General features: G+C 39.7%; 1 protein-coding gene across 3 annotated transcripts in view; it reads right to left on the bottom strand.

Annotated features, from left to right (window-relative positions):
* The window catches only part of krr1 (KRR1 small subunit processome component homolog), a 29,825-nt gene that overhangs the window by 4,348 nt on the left and 1,702 nt on the right, over positions 1-23,775 (bottom strand). The window contains exons 4-21 of one of the 3 annotated variants that reach the window (XM_047389619.1): positions 23,335-23,489; positions 23,195-23,259; positions 22,990-23,083; positions 22,379-22,642; positions 21,932-22,225; positions 19,377-19,628; positions 18,937-19,251; positions 18,728-18,849; positions 17,525-17,744; positions 17,286-17,438; positions 15,480-15,670; positions 14,046-14,197; positions 13,699-13,956; positions 12,522-12,675; positions 10,975-11,104; positions 7,334-7,509; positions 6,038-6,172; positions 5,806-5,931 (exon numbers count right to left, since the gene is read on the bottom strand). In XM_047389619.1, coding sequence (XP_047245575.1) covers positions 5,806-5,931; positions 6,038-6,172; positions 7,334-7,509; positions 10,975-11,104; positions 12,522-12,675; positions 13,699-13,956; positions 14,046-14,197; positions 15,480-15,670; positions 17,286-17,438; positions 17,525-17,744; positions 18,728-18,849; positions 18,937-19,251; positions 19,377-19,628; positions 21,932-22,225; positions 22,379-22,642; positions 22,990-23,083; positions 23,195-23,259; positions 23,335-23,489 — 3,256 coding nt within the window. Of the gene's footprint in view, positions 1-5,805; positions 5,932-6,037; positions 6,173-7,333; positions 7,510-9,176; positions 9,332-10,974; positions 11,105-12,521; positions 12,676-13,698; positions 13,957-14,045; positions 14,198-15,479; positions 15,671-17,285; positions 17,439-17,524; positions 17,745-18,727; positions 18,850-18,936; positions 19,252-19,376; positions 19,629-21,931; positions 22,226-22,378; positions 22,643-22,989; positions 23,084-23,194; positions 23,260-23,334; positions 23,490-23,775 lie in introns of those variants that run through there. The other 2 variants (XM_047389620.1, XM_047389621.1) reach the window with 2 other exon arrangements.

Genomic DNA, 23,775 nt, shown 5'->3' with positions numbered 1-23,775 from the left:
ATTCACTATTGCCGTGTCCAAATTCAGGGGCTGCATCCTTTTCTTTTAAACTTTATTTTCAACTTAAATAACATAATAGAGAGACTAAATACAACAGAACACAAGTATGCCAGGGGGTATACCATAGGAGACAAGAAAATGTACATTAAAAAGACATATTGCCACAGTGTCAAATAAATATCTATTCTAAGAGATTAAGCTGTCCTGAATTTTAAGTTGGAAACAAACCGAAATGGGTTTTTTTGTGTTTTGGTGAGTGGAAAAATCAGATAGTATGCAAATATTGTTTAAGTTCAATTTAAAAGACATTAAAGTTAGGCTTTTTCTTTAAACATTTACATTTATGTAAGTGAAATTTAGCTTGGATGATTCATAGGCTAATGAAGAAAACCTTTGGATAAATTTTGATGTGTTGTTGAAATCCAAATAGAATGTTTTCCCATAGTATTTTAAATTTTTCTAAAATATTTGAATCCATAGTTACAGGAATGTTTCCAAAAAGCTTTAGAGTATGGACATAACCAGAACAAATGCGTAACAAATTCTGGGAGAAGATCACAAAAATGTCAGACTTGAACTTCTTCAGGTAGTCTTTGACAGGATAGATCCTGTGTATGAGTTCAAAGGTCACTTCTTTCACCTTGTTAGTGAGGAGAAAGTGATTGGGCAGCAGCCAAGTATGTTTCCAGGACACATCAGTCACAAAACGATTCCAGTACGGCACAACAGCAGGAATCGATATCACCTTCCTCTGAAAGAGGGACCTAATTGATTTATTGTTCTTACGAATAGGCGAGGTAAGACAAATTTTTCCAACAGGAGAGTTCATGGGAGTCAGAGTAGGAGATGGAGAAGAGTCTTGGCCTCTGTCTGAATAACATGCGGATCTCAGCAGAAATAGCGCCAAAAACCTTTGCATATTCTCCAGAAGAATATGCAAAGGCTAAATTACATTTAGAGAAACCCCTCATAACTCAAAGTGCCCGCATTGTCAAATAGTTGATCTACCAGAATGATGTTATGATTGAACCAGGAGCCCAAAAACTGTTTTCTTCTCTTAAATAAAATGTCTTTAATGTTCCATATGACTAAACGGTGAGGAGAGATGTTGTTCTTGTAGAAAAGTGACCATGACAAAAAAAGCCTGACGGTGAAAATTGAAGAGTTGGATAGGAAGTTTCTGTACATCAAAATTACAAACCAAGAAAAAGTGTAAGCCCCCAAATAAAAAAAAAAAATATGATAAGGGATAATGTACCAGATAGAAGACTGAGATACAAAAAAAACGGACTAATCCAGTTTATCTTGAAAGTGTTATTTAAAGTAGAGAATGATAAACAATGAAGTTCTCCATTTTCATACAAGTTTATTAGAGTGGATTTCCGAATATAATGTGTCTTATTCTTCCAAATGAGGTTAAAGAGCAATTTATCAATTTCTTCCTCAGTATTGTTATCAAGATCTAAAGCCTGTGCAGCATAGGTAAGCCTCGAGATACCTTCAGCCTTACTAAGCAGAATATGACCTCGCAGCGAAAGATCGTTTAATAACCACTGATTAAATCTTTTTCTAGTCTTGAGAATTAGAGGGTCAAAATTTAGAGAGCTTCATTTTTTTCTGCTCTTTTGAGATGGTCATGCCCAAATAAATGACCTCATTTTTAACTGGTATGCCTTCTGCTTCTACATGTTTGCCTTCAACCATATCAGAAGATGCTGATGCTTCCTTTGCTTCCCCCTTCCACCTGTGTGTCTCAAGAAGTCAAGTGAAGATGCAACTGGAGAGACTGAATCGGAATAAGGCTGCAGGTCCAGATCATGTCAGCCCTAGAGTCCTGAAGGCCTGTGCAGAGCAGCTCTGTGGGATTCTGCAGCACCTCTTCAACCTTAGCCTGGCCCAGAAGAAGGTTCCGGTGTTGTGGAAGACCTCCTGTCTTGTTCCGGTACCAAAGAAAACTCACCCATCAGTCCTCAATGACTATAGACCTGTTGCCCTGACATCTCACATCATGAAGGTCCTAGAGAGACTCCTGTTGGCCCACCTGAGTAAGCAAACAGTAAACCATCAGGACCCCCTTCAGTTTGCTTATCGCTGTGGAGTTGGAGTTGAAGATGCCATCATACACCTGCTTCAACAAACCCACTGTCATCTGGGCAAAGCCAGTAGCACTGTGAGGATCATGTTCTTTAATTTCTCCAGTGCATTTAATACAATCCAACCTGATTTGCTTTGTCAGAAACTCCAGAAGACTCAGGTGGAGGCCTCAACAATCTCCTGGATCAAAGACTACCTGACAAACAGACCACAGTTTGTGAGACTGAAGGGTTGTGAGTCTAACCAGGTAGTCAGCAGCACAGGAGCATCACAGGGTCCTGTACTCTCACCATTCCTTTTCACTCTGTACACCTCAGACTTCCAGTACAAGACAGACTCCTGTCATCTGCAGAAATACTCGGATGATTCTGCAGTCGTGGGGTGGATCAGAGATGGACAAGAAGCTAAGTACAGGAAGGTGGTGGACCGCTTTGTGGCATGGTGTGGAAACAATCATCTCATGTTGAACGTGACTAAAACAAAGGAGATGATTGTAGATTTTAAGAGAAACAGGAATAAGTCAAACACTATTTCTATCATGGGAGAAGAAGTGGAGGTGGTGGAGGAGTATAAATACCTCAGTGTTCACCTGGACAATAGACTAGAGTGGAGATGCAACTGTGAAGCCATCTACAAGAAGGGACAGAGCAGACTGTACTTCTTGAGGAAGCTTAGGTCCTTTGGTGTTTGCAGCAAGATGCTGCATATCTTCTATAAGTCTGTTGTGGAGTGTTATCTCTTCTACCATCATCTGCTGGGGAAGCAGCATCAGAGCCAGGGACTTAAAAAAAGCTCAACAAGCTGATAAAGAAGGCTGGCTCTGTTCTGGGGACTCCTCTAGAACCTCTGGAGATCATTGTGGAAAAACGGATTCTTCATAAAATGAAGAACATTATGGAGAACCCTGAGCATCCTCTTCATGAGACTGTCCTACAACAACAGAGTGTCTTCAGTCAGAGGCTTCTTCAGATCTGCTGTAAGACGGAGCGCTACAGGAGATCCTTCCTGCCCACAGCCATCAGCATCTACTACGGCTCTTTGAAGAAACCTACATAATGAGCTACAACATTTAATTTCCCTTTGGGATTAATAAAGTATTTTTGAATTGAATTTAATTTGAATTGAATAAATTGAAGTTTCAGTGCAATCCTTAACTGACACAATCTCACACTTCTTAAGATTTAAATGAAGCCCAGAGGCCTTTGAGAAATTATTTATTACTTGGATAGCCAATGAAATTTGATCCTTGTCCTTTAAGAACAGGGTAGTATCATCTGCCAATTGTGTAAAATCATAAACACTTCTTATAATGAATAACTACTCCAGACATTTTAGAGCTGTTGGTTCTTTAAATGTAAAAGTTACAGGGGGATATGAAAAATATCAGGGCCAGCCTGCCAGGATTTGTATCCCCTTCCAAAAATGGACTAACAATGTCCTGATAGAATCTGTTCCCCCCTGTAAGTCCACTATATAAAGAGCTAACAGCTTCAAAATGTCTGGAGTAGTTATTCATTATAAGAAGGGGTTATGATCCAAAAATCAAGAATGTGGGCCATTGTTAGTCTATTTTTGGAAGGGGATACAAATCCTGACAGGCTCAGCATGATGCAGCCTGTTTCCCCAAAAAATAGTGGTAATTTGTTAGCTGACCTAGTGCAAGATTAGGACAGAAATACTTAAAAATACACAAACCATTAATCATAATCTGAGAATAGCAGTGTAAAATAAAATATGAAACCTGATGTTAAAAAACACGGTGATGGTAGTATACTTCCGGCCTGCAGGACTCTGCTCCAAAGACAAATGTCAAAACACCATTAGAAAGATGTAAAAAAAAGCTGGTCAGCACTTGTAAACTGGGCTCCAGTGCTTTAAATCAGTAAAACCTCAGTACTGAGAAGTCTAAAAGACTTTAAACATGCCATGTTAATAAAATACATTTTTAAAACACCTTATACATTAAAATCTCGTTTCCTTGACATACTTCTTGACTGAAATAAAATCTCATTGAATCTAGATCTGCCAGAAAAGAATAATTTTGGCTGTAACTTTATTCAGTGTTTATTTGATCATATTTGGGATCGGTTTTATATGATCCATTCATGCGGTTTCTCTATCAACAAAAGATACACAAACAGGCAGACAGCTGTGATGGCCTTAGGGAGGTGGATGTTTGGTTTCAGCAGACAGACAAGAGACAATCTGATAAAGCAAATAATATTTCCGTGAGACATCTGGAAATGACCACAGAGCCGTTTACTTTTCAGAACGCGATATATTGAGTGATCAATCGAATTTAAATAGACGTGATGATCCTCATATTAGGCAAAAGGTCTCGATCTGTTCAAACAACCCCGTACGATACCACGTGATAACAACAGGTGTGAAAGTTTCAGATTTAACCCACTAACTGAACGATAATGTAACAACACTCCTCTTTTACTTCGTTAACAAAAGTAAAACATCTTTACTTCCATGTCTAGTTGGTCGGAAATGAGGCGGAGTTGACGTGACTCGCTCTTCATGCTGAATGCGCCCTCCTGACCCAGGGGATACAAATTCTGTTGAGTAACTCGTTTGGCGCAACACGAGAACATTGTTTTCAAACTCCCGCTGGGTTTCCCCAATGTGTGGAAGTTAAACAGATATAATTCAGTCAGATGATATCTAATATTAATGTTTGGTTTATTTATTAGAATTATAATAAGAATTATTATTATTAAACTGTGTTGCTAAAGTTAATATGTTAGTGTTTAAGTTGTTGAAAGCTTCACCAAAAAATTAAACAAATGGTATTTTCATCAATGTATTTTATCTATGGTGTTAGATGTTTATATATATGAATACAAAAATTATTTTGAACATTTTATATGGCTGAATAATAAGATCATAAAACAAGAACATTTTAAAACAAAACAGCATTATAAGCGATCAGCAATATGTAAAAGAGTAAATAAAAACCATGTAGTTATTTACAGTAGAGACAGCGTTATTAACCTTTAGGCTCCATTTGTTCAGCTTCACAGCTCTGCGCTTCACGCTTACACGATTGCTAGGCAACAAAGGTTAGCTGAGTTAAGGGCAAGAGAAACATAGACCGACGTAACACTGGTGGCAAACTAGGCTAATCTGGCATGTTTAGCTAATAGCTGCAGGTAGCATAAGTGTCACTGTTTGACCATCATTTGTTTACATGACACTTCTTATAGACGTTAATTTGACTTGGTGATTGACATCCGCTAAGCTCATGTATGCTGCACTGCTCCAGCTCAACATGCCGTAAAGGAAGTTTAACCTGATGTGAAACGTAAATCGATGAATCTGTGTTTGATTAATCTGTGGCTATCCTCAAGGACCTGGATGTTCGACACAAAAAACTGAATTTTGGAACTGAAATTGAATTACAGACCTGAAAGTGAAAGTAGTCAAACTGAATTTTTATTACAAAGCAAAACAATTTTCAAAGAAAACAAATTCAGTTTCAAAGCAAATAAATTCAGCTTCAAACCATTTAATTCAGTTTCAGTTCAGTGAAATTCATTTTCAAACCAATGCATTTAATTTCAAATATGAAATATTTCCCCAACCAGTAAAGTCGAATTGAATCTGATGCAACAAGTTATGGATGGATATCTCTTAGATATTATAAAAAACGCCTAAATAAATAATCAGTTACATTTAAATAAATAGTTACTACGTGGGTCTTACTTTCAAGGTGGAGCCCTTGGGACCAATCAGCCGCTGCCTTCGTTTTACAAACCGCTCTCTGTTCCTCACGAGGGTCCCAATTTTGATGATATCACAGGCCACGTCATCTTGTAATATGCGGACAGCCTGGAAACATCCAGGATCAGATGGAAGGTAATAATCAGTAGTGCTGACCATGAGCAGTGACCGTGCTAACCAGGTAGGTCGCAATCAAAGGAACAGAGGCCTTTACCTGCTCAAATGGGACGCTCCTTGCCAGCAGCTTAATGAGGTCTCTTGCTTTCACAATAGCGTACGGGTCGAATGTCTTCTTGGTGGTGCTGACACTCATGCTGCCCTCTATCAGGTCTAGAGAAGCCTTGATGTGCTGAGAGAAACAGGATTTGACACAACATGACTTGTAGGTCGCTGCTGGCTGTGGACTAAAAACCTCTGCACTAATGAACTGTCCCATGTGAGGCAACACTAATTCAACAAGTAACAGGTACCTAAAGAAACCTATAACACTTGAGATTATTCCCCACATTTAAGCTCCAAAAGAACCAAAGCATCATCCAAAACTCTGTAATAATTCAGTTTAATGGAGGACCAATTCTGCCATCCATAAGATGAACCCCTTCTAAAACATTTGCTTTTGTCCCATCTGTCCACAGAACATTTTTCCGAAAGTCTTGGAAATCATCTAGATGTTTTGGGCAAATGTGAGGCAGGCCTTTGTAGTCCTTTTGATTAGTTGTGTTTTTTGCCTAGGAACTCTCCCATAATCAAAGTTAATTTATGAGAAATCAACATTTGAAAATTCAGGATATCTTTGACATTAAAATTTGCTTTATGATCTGAAATGTTTAAATGTGACGAAAAAGCAAAAACAGAAGAAATCTGTAGGGAGCAAATACTTTTCACTGAACTAGGTGAACGGGTGAAGGTTTTTTCCTCAAAGCTGATGTTAGAAGCAGGAAACATTTGCAAGTATAAGAATTTCCAGGTCTGCAGTTTACACATCCTTTAAAAGTGAACCGGTAAAAGAATCACTGACGCACATCGTGTGGTCCGATCCAACGGCTGCTACTATAGCTCTTACTGGAAGGTTTCAGAATTGCAATAGACCAGTCCAGGTTCGAAGCAGAACTCCTTGATGGCTGTGGCCTCTTTCAGTATGATAACCCACAAGCAGGCGTCAGGAAATATTTTGAGGAGCACAACAATAATTTTGAGGTGTTGCCTCCATCTGTGGACATCTGTGGTCAGCTCCAGGGGAGACCTCACCTCCACACAAGTAGGAATCAGAGGGTCTTCTGCTAACATTTTTGCAGAAAAAGGCAAACAAACACACTATGAGGCAGGTGGTCATGATGCTATGCCTGATTAATGTATAGGTTTTTCACAAGGTGGTGAAAAAATTTAAACTTCTCTATGCTTTTCTGGTAGTTAGATGATTATTAGGTGTAAGGTCTTCGTATATATAGGGGAACAGCTGGGTACCAGTGTGGAATCAGAGGTTATCAGCGGGATGAATGTGTGTACATACTGTCTCTCCTAAAGCCTTCTCCACCAGTGGCCAGCACTCCTTCAGGTAAGCATCCCTGTATTTGGGAAACAGTGTGGCGAAGCTGCTCTCCTCCAGCATCCCGCGGGGGTTGTCGTCTCTAGTGAACGCCGGCTCCTTCCACCCATCAGGAACAGTCAGGAGTTCAGATTCATCCACTGCAGGACACAAAGATCACAATCAGTAAAGATCTGACACTAGCAGTGGATTGTCATTTAAACACAACAGCCTGTGTTATAGGATTATATCAGTTTATAATATTGTCGCTGGCCATGTCCATCCCTTTAACTCCGGAATGTAACCATCATCTGATGGCTACCTCCAGAGGAGCAATCTCAAGGTGGACTCCTGAAGTTGCCAAAGAGTTCACTGTACTCCAATGGGCTCCACAGTCAGCAGGTCTCAATCCAACAGAGCACCTTCAGGATGTGGTGGAACAGAAGCTTTGAAACATGGATGTGCAGATCTACATCACTGCTACAGCACGACAACAGTAATGTTTCTGACACCTTCTTCAATCTAAATGACATTTAAAAATCATAACCTTTAAGCCCTCTCAGCGGAGGATCTGTTGCATAGAGGTAGTTTTAATGGAGGGGTTGTAACAGAGACGATCTTTTTTCTTTCTGCTCTCGGTGGAGGAGGACGCTTTTATCGGTCTCCGCAACCACCCATATCTACCCTGCTTTAGCTCTGTGTCTTGTCTTTCTTTTTGGAGCCTCTTTTTGCATATCTTCCAAAATTATGAGGTGTGGATTTGGTCAGCTGGTCCCTCAATGCAATTGATCAAATTTTCTCAACGAGAAGACAGGGTGAAGGGGAAAGCCTCTTGTCCAGACGAGGATGTTGAAGATGTGTACACAATTGGATGTTTGATAACAGGATTTCTGCTTTTTGGAGTTGGTGGTTTGGCATTTTGAGAAATTCGAAAAACGTCGGCAGCTGTTTTGGCCATTGTAAGACTGCTTGGCATGTATGATGGGATCTACAGAGCGATCAACACTCAGACTGAGATGTTACATGAGCTGAATCGCAGACTGGTTCCTGGACTCATGGGTGAAATGGGATGAATCTTGGTGAAAGTTGTTCGCTCGGATCTGGCAGAAAGGACCTGGAATTTGGCTGTTTGGATTCGCCATTGAGAAGCACCAGCGAGACTCTCAAGGCTGACAGAAAATTAAGAGTCAGCCTAACCCACATAATTATTGTTTTTCTGAATTTAGCTCCCCTGCACGGCTTTGATGGCCGACTATCTTCAACTTCTCCTGGAAGTTATGTAAACATGACGCTCTGCTCCCTCCCTTCCCTGAGGACATCTGTGGACCTGCTCAGAACTGTGTGGCCGGTTAATGAACATCAAGGACAATGGCCTCTGTGATAGTGCTTCACGGACTTACTTTGCACACACTCATATGCTCAAGATAAACATATGCACCCCTTCACACCGCTTTCACCGGATCCCCTTTATGATGTTATTTTGTATATATGTTGCTTCTTTGTGCTGAGGTTTTTTTGCAATCTCTAACTGTATCCTGCTTTGTTGCTGAAAAGCGCTAGAAATAAACTTGACTTGACTCAGCGGGTTAACAATAAACTGTATTGTAAAGCATCGCGTGTTTAGTGTTTTTAAAACTATGCGTCGTTGTTTATTTCTACGGTTCGATGTGTAAACAGTTAACGTTACGGAAAGTGATTTTCCAAATGCGTGCACTGTAAATGACCTGAAAATATCAGTAAAATCGGAATTAAAAGCGCGCCTGTAAACAATGAACTTCTTTCTGGGTAGCAGCTAACAGGCCTGGACTCTCCAGCATCCAGAACCTACCTTGGATTTTCGTCTTTTTTGGGCTTTTAGCTGTTTGGGCTCCACTCATGCCGTCTTTAGTTGTGGAGGCCGCCATTGTTGCGAAGAAGCGGAAGTGACGCAAAGCCACACTTCTTCCTGTAAAGTTAAGTGTGTCGTTTCGTTTTTGTTTTATTAATCTGCTGCTCGGATCTCCCTAGTAACAGGCGGATTTTCAACACAGATTATTTTATATACAGCTGTAGTAAAACGTTTGGACTAGAGTTGTATTTATGAATTATTGACTGAACACAAATCCACCATAATAAAGTGCGTCAAAAATGACTGGTCTCCATAAGAAAGTCATGACCCAAATGTGTAAGAATTTGACTGAATGACCGAGGTTCGGACATAACAAGGCAGCTGAATAGGTTTTCCCAACAGGAAGTTCGGAACTGTTCCTTCCGGCCTCAGCTCAGTTGAACTTAATGCTTTCAATCAGTTGCAACAGCTTGTAAAAGTAGGCATATTCCTTGAACTTTTTGTCTTAACATTTTTAAGGACATCACAACCACAAATTTCAGTCTTTTATTTGACAGACCGACGCAAATTAATCGACAATTGTGAATTAAAATTCTTGGTTTTTAAAAACGTTTATTGCAAATAAAAGGAAATGTTCCCTGCATTGAATCTCTGCAGCTCCCCCATAGCATGGGCCTTTTGGTGGATTCCATGATTTATGCTTTCCTCACCCAGGCTGTCGGTTTCTAACCGAACCTGCTTTAAACTCCTCCACAACCTCATCCCTGAAGTGTCTGCTGTGTTCCTTGGTCTCAATGATGCCGTTTCTTCACTAATGTTTGGTAACAAACCTCAAAGGCCTTCATAGAACAGCTTGTTTTATGTGGAGAATAAATTACACATACCTAGACTAGTAACATTTGAATTCTGAAGCCAGTCAGCTTTACAGGATTTTACTAAGGACCATTAGAGTAAAGGCCACTGAACAGAAATTAGCAGACAATTTTAAAACCATCTTACATATTCCTTCTTATTTATATATGCATTGACATTTTGCTTGGCACACAGTTTTTCTTAAGACCTATTGTAACCTGATTTGATCGCCATTCTTAGGAATTTTATGAAGTTTTACACTTTCGTCCACTTTGTGAACCCTTGAGATTTTTTTCTTGAGTGATCAGTCTGATAAGCACATGCAAAATAAATGACCTTAAAGTCACCAGCATGGAAAACACTAGGGCATCTGGGTAGACTGCATCAATCTAAATTAGGTATTTTTTATAAACCATTTCTTCTTTCAGTAGACCACCAGTCTCCTCGTTCTCAGGCAGCGTGTTCTTGTTCACCTTCTCCTTTAGAGTCCCCCTCTAACAGCATTTTGATAATAACAATGTTTAGTTATTCGTTTTGATCCCTGGTTAAGCAGTTTCCATGGTCACAACACAAAAGACACTCTGATGTGGCTTCAAACTGTTTATTGCAGCCGTAGCTTCTCATAGTACACCATGACTGCTTTGATTGCACTCAGTGAGAGCACACAGATTCCTAAAAAGCTTATAAATGCAGCAATGATGACGACCATGCTAATGTGTTCTGCCCCTGAAAGAGATAGAAACAAGTCATCTTACCCAAAACACATGCCAGGATGTTTGTAGAAATAATTAGGGACATTATATGACTTTATAATTAAAATGTGTTCATTTTAATACAAACAACCACCAACAAATAACAAAAACAAAAAAAACATTGCTGTTTCAACAGGTGCTCTTGCGGCTGTTTGATTAATCTGAACCAATTGAGTCTGTACTGATAAACTCACAATTAGATGGATGGATCGACTTCACCCTCATGTTGATAGTCAGTGGCCCAGCAGACACAATGGCAGCTTGTTTCTCCTGTCTGTTTGTCTGGCCCGCTGACCTTTTGGGACGCTGCTGGCTGGCGCAGTTCTGCATTAAAATAATCAATGGCACAAAATAAAATGAAAGTTTGTATCTTTATCATCATTAGTGCCATTTCACAGAAATAAAAAATCCTCAGGTTCTCTGAAGACTCATAAGAAGTTAGAGATAATGACCAGTCTGTTACACAGCATAACAATAATATCTTCAGAAATGGATTTTAAAACCATCTAAAATGAAAACATGTTTGATTTTGATATGGATGTTCTCAAAAGACATCAGTTTTAATATCCTAAAGATCAGATACTAAAACATTTGCTTTGAATAAATACGCAGGAAGTTGTGGTTTGCATATAGCTATAGCTCAGTCACCTGTATGAAGCTACAGTAAGACTTGAAAGAATTGCGGTTTTAAAGCTGCTGAAATGCTCCTTTATACTGGTCCTATGGTTTGAAATCCTTTTCTTGATGCTCAAAGAATGTGCTGCTTTGACCCGAGCTTTCTACATCATAGAGTAATGCAACGCTGACCCCGCCCTACCCACTGCTGTGAGCAGTCAGTGTTTCACTTTTTTCATAGTTACAAGAAAGACAGTTTGGCTGCATTGGTTACATGTCCAGTCACAACAAAGGAGCACTGTCTGGCCTTGGAAACTAAACAAGCTAATTAATATCAGCTGTGTCTTGGTACCGGGTCCGAATTGCAGGAAAAAATACAGGAAAAAATATTATTTGAAGTTCTGATGGGTTGCATATTTTTAAACCAGTGGGGCACAGAACTGTTCATCCTCCATTTGTGGGCCTTTCAGTTTACCCTTTAAATGCACTGAGTGAACAGAATACTGCTAATAGTTAGCATGTCACTGTAGACAAGCAGCCACTGGTTTTCCAACCTGCAGCCAGAATGTGCTCTACTCTAGTGTGTCAAAATTCCCAGATCGGAGCTCCTACATCTAAGAAAGTCAAAAGCATCAAAATAATAAATCAATAACGTAACTAATAATGTATATTTGTTATATAATAATAGTCTATATATAATAATGTTGTGTTTTTAGCAGCTGTAAAAATACTTTTTGTTGCTTTTCTGTTTTAAATCAAATAAATTAAAATAATTTAGATAAATTAGATGGTTTTAAATGTGGTCTATATTATATTTATTCCATTGCTGAGGCTGTTCGACTTTTACCCACAACTTTAACTGGCCTGGTGCATTTAATTGTGGTCCTATTGTTTACACCTGGTGATATCAGATATTTGCATGAGTCCGATCACTACCCAAGGTGTTAACAAGTGTAAACAAAATCCAGGACGTAGACGAATTAAAATGGATTTTGAAGCACCCTAGAGTTCATGTAGTACCAGGGAAAATCATAAGGAGAATGAGGATTATAACAACCGGGTCTAAAATTTATGCTCGGATTTGAAGCCATTGTCTGGTGAACCAAGATTAGCTGCATGGTTTTACCTTTGTGCAGTTTTCTTTTTGTCCACATATGTTGGTCAGGCAGTGGAAGTACAGTGGTAGGCCTTTGGGCATCTGGAACATCTGGATGGAAAATCTGCTTCTCTGTGCCAGGCCATTAACAGAGAGCCACCGGAATGTGTTGTCAGTGGGACAGCTGAAGAAAACAGTTGAACAGACTTTATACCAACTGAACTTTTTTACATTGCAAACACAAATTTCAAAATATTTTGTTGCATTTTATCATCATTCATGTGATGTTAAGTAGCATATAACTGAAGTGAAGGCTGATGACATGATTTATACAAAAAAAGTGTGACATTTTAGTAATCACCCCCCTTCAGTCTGATAACCCTAAATAAACTGCAGTGCAGCCAATTGGACCACCTGTATATAATGCAACTCCACTGTAAATCCAGCTGTTCTGTGAAGGACTCAAAGGCTTGTTCCAGAACATTAGATAAACGTGACAATCAACAAGCATGATGCAGACCAAGGGAAACAGCAGGCAGGGCAGGGAGAGAGTTGTTGAGAAATTTAAAGTAGGTACAGCTTATACAACATTATCCAAAGCTTTGAATGTCTCACAGAGCATTGCTTAATCCATTTTAAGATCTAAAGAGCACCTGCTAACCTTCAAGACAATGCTTTCCACCTGGGGTGACAGTGTGGACAAGGAGAACATTAATCAAAGAGACAGCCAAGAATGGCAAGAAGAAAGCCTTAAGAGCTCAAGTTTGCTTTAAGCCATCAAGGGGTCAGAGTAAACATGCTACAGAAGCTTTGTGGTCAGAGCAGACCAACACTACACTTTTTTTTTTTTCACAAAAATATCTCCATGTCCCAGTATCGACCTGCATCCAGTGGCCCACCAGGTCTCCACGAGCCATAGACCTGCAGTTGTAGTGGCAGCTAAAGGTGGTTCTACTAAGTATTGACTCAGAGAGGACTGAATGTAAATGCATCCCACACTTTTAATTTTGAAAAAAACATTTCCTTTTCCTTTTATTTCATAAATAAGCACTACTTTGTATTGAAATTTTTGCGTCACTTGAAAAAAAAACTTAAAAAGTTCATACGCTATAAGGGTTATAAATACATCTGAAGGGCACTGAACATGGTGATCTGTTTAACCATGCAAAGCTTCATGGCACACGGGTGAGAATATCCAAAAAAGTACCCTTCTTTAAGCAAAACAGCCTGGACCGCATCCTGTGGGTCGGCGCTCTCGGTAGCCCAGCAGGACTCCACCTGCAGCAGCACATTGGAGGCAAAAGAACGGTTGTCCAGCAGGGCCACCTGGAAGAATAACGTGTCCTCATATTGCAGCTCGACTGCATCCGTGTAAGCATGGGCATAAGACTCGTCCTTAAACAAGTACATGGTCAGCCCCAGCTGTACTGATGAGTTAAACTCCACAAAGGAAAGTGAGGACAGCCTAAAAAAAACCCAGCACATTCAAACAAGATTTCCAGTTCCAGTAACTTGATTTAAAAAAGGATGGAAACACTAGAACATGTGCCTCACCATTCCATATCAGTAACAACTTGAGTGTTTCGGACATAATATCTTGGGTAGATGCACTTCCAGACCACCTTGAGATCCTGCCGGCTGATGGTGTGCTTTCTAGTCAGACTGATGCTTAGAGAATTTTGGAGCACGATGTGGGTTTTGTTCACCTGGAAGAGAGACACACACACACTTATTTGCAATATACCAAAAAAAAAAAAAACATTTGCTGCTTTATTGTACAAACTTTCCATCAATGTACAATTCTGGTGTATTCAATTTGATAACACATGCAGTGTCCATTCTTTGCATCTCCATTAATAATCAACAAAAATGTCATGAGAAACAATGAACTGTAAAGTATCGTGAAATATCTCCTTTTGTACCTGACACAGCAAAGCAGCCCCAAACATCACACTACCACCACCATGTTTGACTGCTAGTGTAATTTTTCTTCTGAAATACTGGTTTTATCCAAGATACAATGCACACAAACACACCATCCAAAACGTTCCAACTTTTGTCTCATCAGTCCGCAAAATATTTTCCCAAAAGGTCGTAGGGATCATAATTTTATTTTATTTTTTTAGCAAGGGTGAGCTTTCAAATAGATACCACAAGTCTTTTTCTTATTGTCGAATCATGAACTCTGACCTAAGACAAGTGAGGCCTGCAGTGGTTTAGATGTTGTTCTAGGTTCTTTTAGCACCTCCTGGATGAGTTGCTAATGACCATTGGAGTCATTTTGATAGGCTAACCCCTCCTAAAAAAGTTCACCACAATTCCATATTTTCACAATTTGTGGATAATGGCTCTTGGTCCCAAAACCTTAGAAATGACTTTGTAACTGGCTGCTAATAAGTTTCTTTAGATCTGGAAAGGATATATTGCTTTGCAATATATTTTAAAGCACTGCATGTCATCTTGTTTAAGTTGTTTCTAGGTCTGACAGAAATCAAGCCTGACTGTACAATGCAAAAAAAAGAAATGTGGTTAATCAAAGTTAATTGATGACTCAGGATTAAGGGCAATTACTTCACACAGGATGGGGATGGTATGGATGCCTTTTTTCGATAAATACACAAATCTTTTGAATATGCTTTTTCAATTTCCTCAGATCATCTTTACCTGATGATAAAATGTTTGAATTTGTTTGAATTAAGGGTGACAACAAGGCAGTAAAGGGGAACACTCGTAACAAGAAGGTATAATAAAATCTCAACATCCATCCATCCTTATCCAATGTCACTTTCTTGGCCTGTTCCTGAGGACAAATAATTTTAAGTATTAACGAGCTGGAAAAAAAAATAATACTCCTGCAAGCAGCATTCTTGTTTTGGGAAAATCGTTTGCCTTAATAAGGATTTTCTTCTTTTGGAATGTAATAGTGTACCTGGGACTTAAATGTAAAGCACATCTGTTTTAGTTTTTTACTCTGCAGCTATCCTTTACCTTTTTCTCTATTCCACACTCTGGAGGGTTTCGTGAGGTGTGGAAGTAGTACAAAACATCCGTCTCCTTTACAGGGCACTGGCCATCGTTCAGTTTCACCTCAACCTTTCCCCCGAAAAGAGAAGTCAAGTAGGCCTTTGCTATTCCACCCCTCATCACATCATCCAGACATTGGCTGAAGAGTCCTTTATCTGTTAAATCAAGACATGCAATGTTTACTGCGGTACTTTTGCAGGCATCATTTAATTTTGGAGCAGGGTTTAACAACATCCACATTGTTATGACTTTGTAGTAGTAGTAGTATTGGCTTGCTGTGCCCAAGTAAACTGCCTTGAGCCATGATGTTAATGCAGCATAATTTAGAATCCCAGTTGATAAAACCTCTAAACTGTACAGGCTAATGTTTTCAACAGTGGACTATGTACAGTACATTGACACAGAACAGATCCTGTTCTGCATGGAATGTCGAGCACAGCAGAGCATGTTACTCCAATTAAAGCTGGAATAAAGCCGTCTCTGTGGAGCATCATAATCTGCACATGTGCCGAGGTAGGATCCCAGTTTAAATGTAACGTGTGTGCAGCACAGATGCCTCAGATCGTTCTCAGATCGTTTAGTGCTGGAATATTCTAAAACATCAGCAAACAAGTTAAAATCCGATAAAGGTGAAGGATGATTCAAGTTCACACCTTGGTTTGTGGTTTGTTTGCTTACGTTTGCACATTTAGTCTAAGAAAAGAAGGTACGCCCTCAATATTTTAGAGTTTTATGTGTCAAAACATTAAAATAATCTAGGCCCGCATTCACAAAGATTCTCAGTTTTCTTAGAGAGCTCCTGACTTGGCCTAAAAATTCCTGGCTAGGACTTCTAGCTTAAAAGTGACCAGTTCGCTGCTGAGAGCGACTAAGCAAGGAGACAACAGAAATTCCTATCTTAGTGAGGAGGTGTGGTTGACCCGTTGCTAGGTGTGATGCTGTCTTCTAAGAGCGGTTATTGATTGTTGCAAAAAAACAAATACACTCCTAGTAATCTCTGGGGAGAAATTAACCGATGATAGAATTTAGACTGGATTTAGAAATGTATAAATCATGATGATAAAACTTAGCAAAATAAAATTGTCACATCAACATGTTTGAATGTAGCTGAATTACAAGCTTGTCAGTATTTTAATTTGCTTATCATTATGTTTACTCACCATGCTGGTCGTTTTCATACTGCATCCATTTCATATTAATTAATTTCATGTTAATATTAAAATTCAGCATTTTACTGTGATTGACTTCTTGTATAATGAGGATTAATTTGATAAAATGATATATATATATATATATATATATATATATATAAATAACTTTGTGCACTTCTTTACTTTATTCGTGGTTATTTATTATTGTTTTTATTTTTTTATTTATCCTTCCTAATATTACTGTGCTAGAGGTGCACCTTTAATGTGTCCTGTTGCTGAAACCATTTTATTTTGCCCTAGGGGGATGATAATGTTAATTTTTTGTCTATATTAATAATTGGATGATTGTTTTAGAAGTTTATGTGCTCATTTACTCAACTATTAAGGAGATGGATCCCTGCACGGTCGAGCTGGTAGTGTTTTATTAATTCACTGTTCGGAGAATATCTTTTCTTTTTGTCTTTCCACCATCTTCCCCACTGAAGACACTCTTAGGCTCACTAAAAGTCCTCCTCACTACTTTTAACATTTGTTCACTTTAGGAGCTCTCGTAATGTCTAAAGGTGCTTCGTGCTTTTAAGGTGCTTTTAAGAAAAATATTAGGAGTGCTGCTTTGTACCTTTGCATACTGGATGTGAAGCTGCAGGCATATCTATGAAAGAGCTGACATCATAGTAACCGTCCTGGCAAACGCATAAGTATGAGCCCAGAGTGTTGATGCACAAAGACTTACGGGGACAGAAAGCTTGCTTAAAAGCACACAAGTTTGGACCTAAAAATTATAAAGAAAGCACCAAAAATAGTATGACTCAGAATTACTTATGCATAGACGAACGCAAGCTGTTTGACATCACTTACCGTCCCAGTAAATGACCCCATTCTTAACACTGATCTCAGACCTATTAAGAGAGCTAATGTAACTGAGCTGATCATCAACTGGTAAGGGGATGTTTTCCTGGGGGTTGGAGGCATCAAAGGACTTAAACACAACAACTGTCCTTCCTGGTTCATCTGCGGGTACCAAACCATCCAGCTCAATGCGGACCGGCTGATCAAAGCCCTTTAACAGTTCCTCCAGCTGAAGGACACATACACAGGAAAAGCTTTCAATTAGAGCATAACCATTTCACTAAGTTAATTGCAGTTTTATACAAATATAACTGAAGAGGATATATATAAAACACAGACTTCCTTGCAAGAGTATTCATAGCCTTTGAATCTCTCTCTCTATTACAACCACAAACTTCTAAGTATTTGATTGTCATTTTATGTAACAGACCATAACAAAGTAGTGCATTATTATAAAGGAAAATTGTGTTTTCAAAGATTTTTACAGATAGAAATCTGAAAAGTGTGCCAAGACTGATGCCACGTATAGCTCCTTAAAATTAAGTAAAAAAAAAAAAATCCAATTTTAATTCTCATCTGACCAGAGAACCGTCTTTCGCACATTTGCTGCGTCCTCTGCATGGATTGGGGCTTTGTTGTTGCCATTCTTCCATTCTAACCAGATTTGTGCCGTGCATGAAGGTCAGTTGTCCCAATGAAAGATTCTCCCACCTGAGCTGTGGATCTCTGCAGCTCCCCCAGACTTGACATGGCGCTTTTGGCTGCTGTCACTAATGTTCTCTGACAAACCTCTGAGGCCTTCATGAACAGCTGGATTTGCCACAAGTTTAAATAACACACAGAGGAACTCTTAACTGATTAAGTGACCTCTTAAGACAGTTTATTGCACTGGACTTTAGTTACAGACACTGTAGTCAGTTGAGTTGAATACAGATGGATGGCACACTTTTCAGATTTAATTTGTAAAAGAAAGATTTAAAAACATTTTATTTCCATTTCATAATAGCGTGCCATTCTGTGTTGTTTTATCGAATAAAATCCAAAGAAAACTCTTTAAAGTTTGATTTTGTGAAGTGACATATGGTCTAATGACAGTAAAACATGTAAATCTCTTATGCAAGGCTTCCTCTAAACAGCATAATGGCAAGTTTAACTAAATTGCAAAAATATTTAAGACAAAATATATTCTTTCTACATATGAATTTGTCTCACCTTAGCTTTAAAAATCTGATCCAGTTTGTCTGTAGATCCTGACAAGTCATCCTGTAGATCATCTGGCAGAGACCAGGGCACAACCATTCTGAGACCAATGTTGTCGAAATCAACCTGCAGCCCTGCAGAGCCCCCAATGTAGAAGTGAGGTTAGCCATTTTTTTTTTTAACAAAGAGCCTTGGCAGGGTTCATCGCACCCCAGACTGACCTTCGCTCTGAGGAGATTGAATGGCCCGCACATCAATCTTGAAAGTTGAATTAGCTCCTTCAAAATTCAAATGAGACGGTTCAGACCCCCACAGGCTGTCACACTCCTCCCACACGTCCAGGACGTAGGATTTTCCCACCTCCAAACTTGGAAGCGGCAGCTCAGTGTTGGACACACTGCTGCTCTCAATGATGGAGCCGTTCCCCAGGGAGAGCTCGTACATGTAGGCCACAACTTGCTGATGAGTGAGGCTGGGTGTCCACAGAGCCGTGGAATCACTGGAACGGTACCTGAGCTCAGACACACCACGAGTTCCTAAATACACAAATAATTTACCATTTAACACTAGTGGAAATGAGTAAAATCTAAAAGTTAGTAGCACTACCTGTATTCAGAGGGTACGAACACTACTGAATGTTGGATGTTCAGGTCTAAATTACCTGTTTGAGCTGTGACTGTCCTGGCACTCATGAGCACATTGTCACCACACACTGCCGCCACCTTGGCTTGGTACTTTTGGCATGGCAGCAGACCTGCCACAGTGTGTGTGGTCAGGAGTGTGGTGCCATGCAGCGCCCCCTCATGGTAAACTCTAAACACAGATATGGATGAGGTGTTCTTTACCTCCCAGTTCAGTGTGTAATTGTTGGGCCCAAACGAAGTCTGACGCAACAAGTAAATGTTGGAGAAGTCTGGCAAGAAGACACACATTAGATTTGCTGACATCCGAAGCAGATCACTTATGCAGAACTTTTAACATGCAGTTTTTTTTTTAATGAAAAACTTCCCTAGAAGGCAAGAGCTTGGTGGTAGATCTGTGTGTGTGTGTGTACTGTATGTATGCATGCATGCAGACAAAATTTAGGCTTTTGCACTCATCTATCCTTATAGGAAACAATTACTGATGATCTATGTCTATCCCCCTTATGTTTAACTGATATATACTGAACAAAAATATAAATGTTGAACCCCAGCTGAACCCGAAGATCTAAGATGTTTTCTACGAAAACAAAAAGCCTATTTTCTCTCAAATGTTGTTCACAAATGTTGTTGACCACCATTTGCCTCAGGCAGCGCACCAGACCTCCGCATAGAGTTGATCAGGTTGTTGACTGTGGAATGTTGGTCCTCTCTTCTTCAACGACTGTGCAAAATTGCAGGATATTGGCAGGATGTGGAACACGCTGGCGACCTGGAGCATCCCAAATATGCACAACGGCCAGCCATCCAAAAACTGGGATGTTTTCAGCTTCCAAGAATTCTGTCCAGGTCCCTGCAACGTGAGGCTGTGCATCATCATGCTGCCAACATGAGGTGGTTGTCTTGGATGAATTGGCCTTAGGATCTCATCACAGTATTTCTGTGCATTCAAAATGCGATCAAAATGCACTTGTGTTCATTGTCCTTATAACATACGCCTGCCCATTCCATAACCACACCGCCACCATGGGCCACAACATTGACAACAGCAAACCGTTACCCACATGGCACCATACGCGCTGTCTGCCATCTGCTCTGTACAGTGAAAACCTGGATTCATCCATGAACAGAACCCCTCTCCAAAGTGCCAGACACTATTGAATGCGAGCATTTGCTCACTGAAGTCAGTTACGACGACAAACTGCAGTCAGGTCGAGAACTTGAGGAGGATGACGAGCATGCAGATGACCTTCCCCGAGATGATTTTTGACAGTTTGTGTGGAAATCTTTGGTAATGCTGCAGCAGCTGTCCAGGTGGCTGCTGTCAGACGATCTTGGCATTGAAGAGGCTGGATGTGGAGCTCCTGGGCTGGTGTGCTTACACGTGGTCGGCGGTTGTGAGGCTGGTTGGATGTACTGCCAAATTCTCTGAAACGACTTATGGTAGATAAATGAACCTAAGCAACAGCTCTAGTGGACATTCCTGCAGTCAGAATGCCAATTGCATGCTCCCACAGAACTTGCGACATCTCTGGGATTTTGCTGTGTGATAAAACCACACATTTTAGAGTGGCATTTTATTGCGGCCAGCCTAAGGCAAACCTGTGCAATAATCATGCTGTCTACTCAGCATCTTGATATGCCACACCTGTGAGGTGGATGGATCATCTCGGAAAAGGAGATGCGCTCACTAATATATTTAGACAGATTTGTAAACAATATTTGAGAGAAATAGGCATTTTGTGTAAAAAGAAAAAGTCTTCGAGCTTTGGATTCAGCTCGTGAAAAATGGGAACAACTAAAGTGTTGGGTTTATATTTTTGTTCACTGTCAATTTAGTGTTGACTGATAAAACAATATCTCAGGTATTCGAAACATTTCATAAAGCACAGTTCAAACCATCACCTGAAGATGGACATGGCTCAACAAACCTATCAAGATATGGCCATTCATCTAAACTGACAGGTTTGACAAAGAGCAATAAACAGAAGCGGCTTACTACACCAGCCTTGTGGTGTATTCAAACTGGTTCAAAGCAGTCATCTGAATTTCTTGTTTTTCCGTCAACATTTTTGACTAGTGTTGCTTTCCAAGAGTTAAAGTCCATAAAAACAAAATGAGAGCAATGTTATTAATTAATTACACAAATTAAAATAGAGTTCATGTGAGTAAAGAGAACAGGAGAGATTTTAACTGAGGTAAATATGCTGGCAAGACCAGTTAAATGCATTGTCATCATTGAAATACTAACCAACAAGCGACAAAATCCTTATGGTTTGATTTTTTTTAGCTCCATTTCATAAAAAAAGATAAATGAATGACAAGTGGGTCTCATGTTAGGACTCCAAATTTGGTTAAGAACATCTTTGTGGAGACTATGAACATGAGTTTGGTCACTTTGAACCTTTCTGAAATAAAAAGAACTAGATTTTCTTAAAGGTGAACTGTCAAAACATTACTAGTATCTGTCAAAGAGCAGAAATCACCAAGAAGCAATAACATACATCAAAAACCCTATTTTAAAGTGAGGCAAGATCAGACCGGCCAAACTAGAGCAACAATCTGCAGAACCTACCAGAGTTTCCTTTATGCAAAGCCATTCTGCTGTAGCGGGACTCCAACCCTGACTGGCAAACCGTCTGCAGGCCAAACCTGAGCCTGACACAGGGTGGCAGGTCAGACATGGTGAATGTAAAGCTGTCATCGGCCAGCCACAGCTCTGCCTCCTCTGTGATATGGTCTGTACCATTAAGGTAGAAGATCGTAAGGAGGAAGAGGGAGTACTTCAGGTTTTCTGGGCAGTCCCATGCCAAGGATATGCTGCTGCTGTTCCATGACGTCACTTCAAAATGCTTTGGAATATCTGGCTCTAGTGGGGTAAAATTTAAGGAAAGAAACTAAAATCCTTTAATTTATTTATCTTTCTAAAAACTGTTTAAATCATTGGTAAGCAGAATTTGAACTGTGCCAGATACCATCACCATGCAATTTTAACCACACATTAAGGTCTTCATGTTCATACCTGAAATAGTAGAGAGACATGTGAAGGAGTGAGTGTTTGCAATTTCCACACAGACCATGTAGCGGCTGCATGGGTCCAAGGCAGTGAAGCGGTAGTGGTCCAGGGTGGTGGTGTCCTCTGCGAAAGAGCTGTAGGATCCCATTTCAATGTGGTAAAGGGTCACCATGTGAGCATAGACATTTTCTGGATCGTTCACCAACCAGGACACCAGTAACATGGAGGGACTCCTGGACTCCAGTTTGATGGGGAAACGCAATGTATGACCTCAGAGGAGAGAAGAACTTTCATTCCACTGCTCAGGCAGGCAGAAACATCAGATTAATTATAAACAGTTTTTCCCTCAGCAAACCTGAATAAAAAGCTCATGGGAAGTACTGTGACTCATCGTTTTAAAAACATAATGGATGGATTAAAATGCAGCATCTCCATCTTTGGGTTTTAGTTTTGGATAAAAACAAGACATACTTGGATCTTAAAAAAAAAAACCTCATCAAGTTCACAGAGCATGGAATATTGTATACTGGAAGTGCCTTGAAAAAATTCCTATATCTCTTATTCCTATATCTTATTAAAAGGAAATACTCAAACTGTGGGTGAAAAGTTTGTCATACCAACAGCTAGGAAGAAGTTCTCATCCTGGTGGAGGAACATTGCACCACGTTCACACGCAAACACCTCAGTGGGATCAAGCAACTCCAGAAAGCCCTGGAGTACAAACAGGTCATCAAACTATGTAGCAATGGAAGCAGTGTGTAAAATCTTTACATAGCCATTCATCTTTGAACAAAAATAAACTTTAATGCATGTCAACAATACCTTTGTTGCATTTGTTGGATGCTCTAAGGGTTTGTGTCTGCCTGTGATTTTGATCACCTTCGTACCTTAGGGTGAGATAGGAATGGTTCTTACAGGGTGCAATTAGCTGATAAAACACACTTCAGCCCTTTAGTCCTTACGTGGGCTGATTGTTAAGGTCCATCTCTGGGCAATGCCACCATACTGCAGTGCAACCTTGTTTTCTACAACCGGAGACACCGTTACAGAGGTAACTCGTCCCACTTTTCCAATGGAGTTCAAGGACGTGCCATTTAGCCACAAGTTTCCATTTAGCCTGAAAGAATAAACACACTTTCAGAAATAATCTATAAAATTACAGACAACTATTTTTTCCATTTGCTTTTTTAACCCCAAAAAGTCACTGAATATAAAAGCTTCTAATTTCTTTAAAACTAGTTTTCAAAACACAAAGAAATATATTTATTAGTTAAATAATCTATCTGTGGAAAAACTAAAGTTTAATTCCTGTTAGAACCGACCCTTTTTATAATTAACCCTATCTATATGGTAAGCTGTAACATTTTCATTTCACTTGCCTGTAGAGCAAATTGTGTAGGTAG

Source organism: Girardinichthys multiradiatus, chromosome 17, assembly GCF_021462225.1.
Source record: "Girardinichthys multiradiatus isolate DD_20200921_A chromosome 17, DD_fGirMul_XY1, whole genome shotgun sequence".
Lineage (NCBI taxonomy): Eukaryota > Metazoa > Chordata > Actinopteri > Cyprinodontiformes > Goodeidae > Girardinichthys > Girardinichthys multiradiatus.
This window is presented reverse-complemented; position numbering and strand designations above follow the sequence as displayed.